At 27.3% G+C, this 8951-nt stretch overlaps 1 protein-coding gene across 2 annotated transcripts; it reads left to right on the top strand.

Annotated features, from left to right (window-relative positions):
- LOC113554554 lies at positions 1-3602 on the top strand. Of its 2 annotated transcripts, none has more exons than XM_026958445.1 (5): positions 1-149; positions 1977-2133; positions 2230-2360; positions 2434-2593; positions 2994-3600. In XM_026958445.1, the coding sequence occupies exons 2-5, from the start codon at positions 2019-2021 to the stop codon at positions 3065-3067; spliced, it is 480 nt and encodes a 159-aa protein (XP_026814246.1). In that variant the 5' UTR covers positions 1-149; positions 1977-2018; the 3' UTR covers positions 3068-3600. The 2 variants fall into 2 exon arrangements, with proteins under 2 accessions (XP_026814246.1, XP_026814247.1); XM_026958446.1 differs by having other exon boundaries at positions 3-143; positions 2994-3602.
- The last annotated feature ends 5349 nt before the right edge of the window (positions 3603-8951 follow it).

The raw sequence follows: 8951 nt of genomic DNA, 5'->3' as shown, positions 1-8951 counted from the left end.
CACCCGAGCTGCAGATCGTCGTCATTTGGATTTTGACGTTCCAGTCGATCGGTTGTCCGCTGATTGCTGGCTGCTATCCTCGTCGGGAGACCCGCACCTAACGACCATTATCATCAACAGACAACCACGGCCGCCGCCCAGAGGTGATAGTGAGTATATATATATATATATGTTATACTACTTGTTGTTTATTGTTGTGTATATGTTTGATACCGCGCAAGTGGTGCAAAATCGCAGACGGCGCGTCACGATACGTTTCACTTTCCGTTTCGATACTTTCGGCATCCGCCAATCGTCGTGCGCGCGTTGATGGCGGCCATTTTGCGCAGCCAACTGGTCTTGTCCAGTGGTGGCGTTTACTATATCCATCATAATATTATATATACATATATTACGTATTTATGAGGGCGACACTTTTTTAAACATTTTTTTCTTTTACTCATTTTTATAGTCGTTTCGACGTCATAATTTATTGCTAACAACATTGAAAAAAATTGTATGTTACATATGTTCTACTTTTATCCGTATATGTATTTAAGCGACCACACCCCTTTACCTAAGCCCACGACGACTTCCATAGCACTACTATATACTGAAATTTTTTTAACTTCCCCTCGTCACGGATGCATACATTACATTACGACGTTTCATCTGTTCTCTCAATATATTTTGTACGTGTGCGACCATTTTGTGAAAATTGTTTTTGTTGAGTGGTGGCTTTAACTGTAGTACCTATGTGTTTAGAGACACTTAAAAAAAAATATACTTTTTACTCATAGCAAAATTATTATGATTTATCTCAAAAGAAATTAAAAATACCAATTTGTATTTCTAAAGTAAATTTTATATTATATTGCTTATTATCTAAACATATTATTTACACGACACCTCACTCCCACACACCTATATTAAGCATTTCAAATGATTACCGAAGCACTACCACTATGGTGTCATTTTTTGTAACATATTTACCTAAAGAAACTCGCATAGACAACGTTTCGATCGTTCTCCTTAAAGCGCATAGCGGCCATTTTCCTACGTCTTATCCAATCCTGCTAATCAAGTCCCGGGACTTGACTAAACCTAAGCGCCTCCACTGGAATTTTTTTTCGTAACGCGCGCTCTCTTAACGTTTCTTCCATTCTCTTTAGATTTATGTACGCGATATGGTGGCGGCCATTTTCTATAACGGTCTATCTTGTTCAGTAGTAGTGCTAGCTATATTTTTATATAGTATATATAAATATATTTTTACTTTTTTATTCATACTGATAAATAAAATTTATTTTCTCCAGCGCAGTAAGGACAATTTTCCCCACCCTTTTATCCATGTTCGATAGTTCGAATCCCAGGATGACTACCTTACTAGCACCGCTACTGAAATATTTTATTTATTATGATGTACACTCCTCTCTCGTTGATTTATTCGGTATCTTGTAAACACGTTGATGGGTTGATGTGTAATAACAGGTTAGTGGCGTTCGACAGCCATTCTTAAACGTAATATATATTTAAGTATAGGTTAGGACGGCGTAAAATTATAAACTATTATGTAATATATTATATTAAATTACCTATATGTTTCATCTACACATACATATATATAAACATATTTTTTAAAGAGCATTTTTTTTAACCTTAACAGTTAGGTATATAGTATAAATAATGATTTATATTAAAAAAATGTATTATTTTCTGACGTATATTATATGACCCATGACTATATATCTGCAATTGATTGTATCTCGGGACTTGTACAAAACAATAGTGCGACCTTCATCACATTTTCCTTCGTTGCATATAGTACATATACATTGCAGGTATTATTATATGGTATTAAACATTGACATTGTCATATTATGTAGAGACAATAATACATTATAAATATTGATATTAAATGTATATATAAAATATAATATATAACTATATCATTTGTATAATATTTTATTGTTTTTTTTTTTTTTTGTTTTTGTTAGCTTTACAAGTTTTATATAATAGACGTGAAGAATTTAACAAAAATGGTCGTCATCGTGTCGAGAAGATATAGAAGACACAGATATCATAAAACAAAGCCGCAAAATCCTAGAAAAACTTCAAAAACTGATAAAGCACTTGACAAAGAAATGATGGAATGTATATATAATATACTTCATTAGTTATTCTTTTTTTTTTTTATGAAAGATTTTATAAATTTTAATTTCGATTAATTTTTACATTATTTTGTGTTAGTGCTCGAAAGTATCGGAAAGTTCGGAAATTTCGGAAATGTCAGAAATGAAAATCCAAATGCTGTAGGGCGAGCTCTCGATTGGATATGCGAGAAAGTTGATTGTGCATTGTGTGGATCATTTATGGTTGAGGTGATTTTTATATTTTTTTCATAATATGAAGTAAAAAATTCATAATATATTGTACTTGAATATATTTTATAAGATGTCAAAGGATGCTTGCTGTCAAAGATGTTTTGAAATGTGGGTGTTTTTGGATGATGGTAGAAAATGTCCTTTTTGTGGAGTACCGCTTAAAGACATGCTGAACAGGAGACAAGTGGATAAACTTTGCAGTCTTGTAAAGTTAAAAACGAAAAAATTGAGTAAGAATTATTACATGATTTCTATAGTAATTTTCACAAGATTTTGATGGGGTGAATTAAATACCATTATATAGTAAAATAAACATGCAAAAACATTTTTTCAGTTATTGCGAAAACCATTAGGTTTTATTTTATATTGTTATATTTTCAAAATGTTATTATATGTTATTATACTGTTAATTATTTAATTTACCAGTAATTATTTTTAATAATCACTAATAAAAGGGAACTGAGTCCCAATGAGGGAGGGGGTCTCCATTCTTTAAAACCACCACAATATATAGTTTATTAAGTTTGTTTTAAATTAAATATTATTTTTTAAGTTATTAATCTTAATAAATACCTAACTGTGTTGTTTAATTTTTATTTATTAACATTTTCACTTTTTTTTTCAAAATAGCTGATGCCGGGCACTTCACTGAAGACCTCGTTAGATATCGAGCTGAGGAGATTAATATGAACATTCCAAATTAATACACATTCACTAAAACTTACAAATTTCATATTTCATAAATGCAGAATCACAAATAGTTAAATCATCATAATTAACCTAAAGCTTAAATTTTTTAAACAAAGAAATATTTACCTACTAAAATGCTAAGAAGATAAATATATTGATGAAAAGAAGTTTTTGTGCACAATAATTGTAGATGTTAAAATGTGACTGTTTGAATATGAATACATTTCCTACATCTTTAGACTGTGTAGTTACTTTTTAATAATATTTTTAAACACTTTTTATTAAGCAACTTATAAAGTTTTTAATTTATATTGACAGTTAATTGTAATTTTTAGTACAAAATAATTTAGTTTATAGTACAAATTATTCTATTATTTATTTATTAATAAGGAAAATTAAAGTAAATCAGACTTAGTAGTTTAAATAGAATGCCAGGATTTCTGAATTACTGATGCTCATATATACACAAATATCAGCTTTTAAATACTTACTGGAAAAATTTCTTCCAGAAATTCAATACATTTATATTTTAAATAACTGTATAAATTCTTTTTCTTGTAATAATTAATTTATATTTCAAGTAATCACGCTTACATATTATTGTTTATTATACAAAAATATATATTATTAATTATTATAAATATCATAACAGATATTATACTATATAACCAATCTTCAAATAATAATAAATTATAATCATAATATATAATAAATAATTAAATTACCTCAAATAATACTTATAAGCGTGCCTACCTGTTTTTAATATTATACAATTTAAGTTTTAAGATTTATTATAATATATATATACATGATGGTCAAGTGTAATACAATTATATAACTATATGTCTACATATATGTCATATAAAAATAAAGTGAAAACAAATTATATTATTATGTAACAAAAATTACTTATAATAAATTAACTGGTTTTTCAATCTGAATATTTTTTTCTTTTTATATTAAAAAAATGTATTTATCTATAACTATCTTTCAATGACATGTCCTGTGTAATTTTATTTTTGTGTATTTCATTCTTTTATATTTTTACGTTTTAGAGCAGATACAATGCTTCAATCTTAAATTTGAAAGTGGCTTTAATTCTTAGTAAAAAATTAAATCTAATTGGTCAAAAACATAAATATTTATGCAAAAACAGTTTTTAAAAATATATATTGGTTTTTTTTGTTAAAATTTAAAAAGAAATAATATTGCAACAATTAAAAGTTTACCTAATATTTTTATGAAACAATTTTTATATGGGCTCTTTTAATTTTTAAATTAAACAGATTTTTATTCGATTAATTTGGATAGAATATTTTTTTAATAATATAATATTCTTCAGGAGTTTTTCTAATAGAATTAAATTCAAAAAATATCGAAAAAAACATTTTGTGTCTAAAATATAATAATATACATTTCAAGTATAAAGTACCCCCACAAATAATATTTTTAAAATACCACAAAAAAACTAAAATCGTTATTATCAATAACTATATATAACTAAATATATTTTTGAATTACGATCAACTTTTTTTTTAGTTCCAATAACAATATTTATAGAGAACCTTGTACTAAATTTCAAATCATATAGGTATGAATTTCTAACTACAAAATAATTTGAAAATTTTTGCAGTTTTAACTTAAAGCATTATTTGTTAAATAATATTGTATAGGTATATATGTATTTACTATTTTTAGATTTTTAAATGAAAAGCTTACAAGGAACCTTAGTTAAAGTTTTAAGGTTATTGAAAAAATTTTTATATAGATAAGAAAATTAAATAAAATCAAAAATGTCAAATTTCTATTGCTTCAAAACGATACAAAATATTTTAAGAATTGTAATATCTAATTTCATATAAAATACTGGTTTAAATATATAGTGAACATTTTCAGGTAAGTTTATTTTTTTAATTACACTAAAAATACAAAATCGGTTGTATTAAAATTTATATTTTTTAAAAATTCCCGTTTTCCTTAATTTTTAATTATTATTTTTTTTATTATTTTGAAAATACTGAGAATTTTTAATTTTTGAACCCCCCTTAGTATCTATCAGTGACGCCGAAATCCAAAATTCTTTCTGTGACGTTATACACCTCTACATAACATTTTGACACCTTATATTAACCCACTTAGGTTAGGTCAATATAAATTTGCACACTCAATGACAAAAGTGATCCCCTACCTATTAAATTCACCTATGTCAATTGTTATAAGTAATAAATATATATTTTGACACCACTGCTTATAGTATCAGTTAGATTTTTTTTTTACTATTAAAGATTGAGGCATTCTACAAGGTTATTAGCCGGCATAAGATTTTTTTTTTAAAGATGTAAATAATATATAGATCAAATTTTTGATCACATTAAAACTATACATTAGATTGCGGGACACAATCCAGTATTTGGGACACAACTCGTTTGTAGCTCTCGAGATAACTATACATTTAATCAATTTCATCAACGAAATAGATCTTTGACATCTAATCTAATAACACACCTAAGAAAACAATATAAAATAGTAATTAAGTAATCTATATAAGCAATCTAATGTAGTTTAATGTAATCAAAAATTTGATCTATATATTAGGCTACAAACGAGTTGTGTCCCAAATACTGAATGGTGTCCCGCAGTTTTTTTCGAGTTACACGAATTGTGTACAAATTAATTTGTAAAAAATTAATAGTGTATTATATATTATAATATTTTACACTAGAAATTAAAAAGTTCATATAAAATAGTCAATATTATCATAGTAAAAATTGTAATCTAATCTAAAAAAAATCAACGTTGTTTCGTCTAATAAATATAAATACAAAATAAAAATAACTACATTAATAATATTAATAAAATTACATATTTGGTTTAAATTTAAATGATACCGTTTTAATAAATTCAAACCATGAAATTTTTCCATTCTTGTATGCATTTAATTTTTGGCTAAGAAATAAATATTTTTCACATGTTATCTTTGATAATTGTTCAGAACTTCTAATTTTAATATAAATATCGCATTGCAAATTTTTTATCACTTCAGTAAATTGAAATATATTGGGATGGCTTGAATAAAACATAGAATTAAATTTCGAGTGAAATGCTTTACAACTATTAGTTGTGCGTAGCATTGAATTTGATGATTCTGCCATACACGAGGAGGAAATAAAGGAAAAATCTTTTTTATTTCAATTAACGTAACAATAACATATTTTATTCTTGTGACCTAATTTGTGTAAAACCTTATAAAACAGTTGGGACACAACTCGTGTACACTTGGCTACTTTTATCATCGGGACTCAACTTGTGTACGAGAGATTTCGTCAGGACAACTCATCGTTAACTGCGGTCTCAAGAGTGGGTAATAGGTAGGTACAACTGTACAAGTAAGTATTTCGTAAAGGATATTCGGTAGTACCTGAAATAAAAATGTTAGGTACGTTACAAATAATATAAACAATATATTAGTGAAAAATAAAAATCATAACTGCAGATACGCCGCGCCGCAGATACTAGGAAATAAATTGTTAAATTAAGTTATGTCTTTGCTGACTACATATAATTATACGTCTCGTTTATACTATAATTATGAACTTTACGTATATTTCAGAATAATGCAACTCAAATAAATGTTAGGTTTTTAAACTAAAAATGTACTATATTATAGTGTTTAAAATAAATATCAATGAATTCGATGTCATTTATAGTTATTGTATGGGAAAAAATTACTAAAACCATTTTTTAAATCGAAAAATGCCGACCTCAATCTAAAAAACTCTTTTTACTACTTATTATTAATCATGGGCGCAATTCATAAATACCCATAATAATGTTGGCGGAGTTTATGTTTATTTTCATAGGTTAAAAATTAGTGCCGATAGAATTTATAGGATTTTTGGTTAAAAGAATTGTACTGACGAAGCATAAATATAAACATAGTCAGTGAAATTTACAACCACCCGTTACGAGGAATTTTGAACCTTCTTACCTACTCCAAAATGTTTGAATCGCACTCGTGATTAAAGAAGATAAAATATATAGCAATGAAAAAAATGTAGCAGGGGGACGCGCATCTCATGTTGCCAGCACTGTGTACACGAAACCCAGGGACCGAGTCCACCAATCAGAGAGAGGTCCACCGACCCCAATGAAGCCGGTTCTACCATACACGATATTATTATTGATATCATAAATCAGTCTACCATCATCTACTGAATGTACCGACACTGTTTTGTTGGACACGCGGCTGTAGGACGTATTCGGGTTTTGAACAGTAGGTGGATTTTATTTTACGCCATTTTTCAATCCACTTCAGTAATCATATACTGAGAAACTAGTACAGAGTAGGTACGTATATCGTTCGGTTTTATTACTACCTTATACCTTATAAGTAATAATTTTATTATAATTTACAAATAATAAAAATGTCCAACATTATATTTTTGTTCATTGAAAGGTACCTATAATGACACGAAATTAAATACTTTTTTTTATTTATATACCTGTTTGTTATTTAAATTAAAAAAAACAAACAATACAATTTTTGTACAATAATTCTTCTTTTATATATATATTATTCAATGAATTACATAATTAGATAGACATAATAGAATAATAAGATAATTTAAAAATTGTTTTAATTTAGCAAAATGTATTTAGATTATGAGTTGTTTTTTTAAGTCAAAGTTCTGATGATACCGATGCTGAAGATTATGATGATGATTTAGGAGGTAACAAGACATCTGTGGCTTTAGTCTGCGGTTTTTAGTTCTTTTCCCAATTTTGAAGTGAAGGGTTCCTTTAATTGTGTTAAGTTTCGAATGAAATTTTTTGAATTATTCATTGGTCCATGTGGTTATAGGTATGGTATTCCAGTGGAGTTGTGTGTTTCGCATGTACCATGGGGTTTTAAGAGCTATTCTAAGAAATTTTTTTTGTATTGTTTGTAATTTTGTAAGTTTTGTTTGGGATGCGGCTGCCCATATTGGGCATGCATATGTTATTAATGGTCTTATTATTATTGTGTATTATGGCGTAATTATTATTATTTAAATAGTATTAGCCATCCATGAATTAATTATCGATTGTACAACGGTATGTAAATAATAACGGTAATATTTTTATTTGTTACCTCTAGAGTCAAGGCGTTTCGACGATCAGCTCGTGTCAAATTATATTGATTGCCTCAAATATTCAAATAATGTGCGGTAACAGCAGTACCGTTGGTAAAAATAATAACTCTGTATACAAGTTCCTTAAAAATTTGACAGGTAAATTATAAAAAAAATATCATTTATGTTAATTTTTTTCCTTTTTATCATTTTTTTATTTTATTATAGAAAGCACAACGATGCCTGCAGAATGTCCGCCAAATATTTTTTTTAAGCAGTTTGTGTGCCGTATTTGCCATAAAAGTATAATCGAGGTTAGAGTTTTTTTTATTTGTTTACGAATATCCATATGAAAAAAACTTCTATAAATGTATATGTTTCATAATACAGGTACGCACGGAAGAATGTGATCACAATACTTGTCATCGATGTAAACCGAAATACTGCTCCAAGGAGTGCAGATCTTCACTTATTGAAACAATAACAGATTGCTCGATTTTGCAGGAAAAAATTATGGAGGGATATACACTGTGTGGAATGTTTATCCATGATGGTGAAATTTTAGAATTTTAAAAGTAAATTATTACATATTATGTAATATTATATAGTTTGTTTTGAAGTTTGAATTGAAATTTAAGCAATTATGTGAGCTTAAATATTACAGAAGCGCCAGAGGATTGTATTAAAATAATTGATAATAATTATATAATTTTAATAATTTATATTATGCAACGTCCTTAGAGCCACAGGGTTCCTTCAGAAAGAATCCTTAAATTTAATAACTTCA

Source organism: Rhopalosiphum maidis, chromosome 2 (assembly GCF_003676215.2).
Source record: "Rhopalosiphum maidis isolate BTI-1 chromosome 2, ASM367621v3, whole genome shotgun sequence".
Lineage (NCBI taxonomy): Eukaryota > Metazoa > Arthropoda > Insecta > Hemiptera > Aphididae > Rhopalosiphum > Rhopalosiphum maidis.
The sequence above is the reverse complement of the archived record's forward strand: the minus strand, read 5'-3'. Positions and strand labels throughout refer to the sequence as shown.

What these genes read in the sequence shown, in the direction of transcription:
- LOC113554554 (XM_026958446.1), top strand. Translation starts at nt 2,019, where the DNA reads ATGGTCGTCATCGTGTCGAGAAGATATAGAAGACACAGATATCATAAA. An exon ending in GTGGATCATTTATGGTTGAG is followed by an intron (nt 2,361 to 2,433) that starts GTGATTTTTATA and finishes ATATTTTATAAG; the next exon opens with ATGTCAAAGGATGCTTGCTG. An exon ending in GTTAAAAACGAAAAAATTGA is followed by an intron (nt 2,594 to 2,993) that starts GTAAGAATTATT and finishes TTTTCAAAATAG; the next exon opens with CTGATGCCGGGCACTTCACT.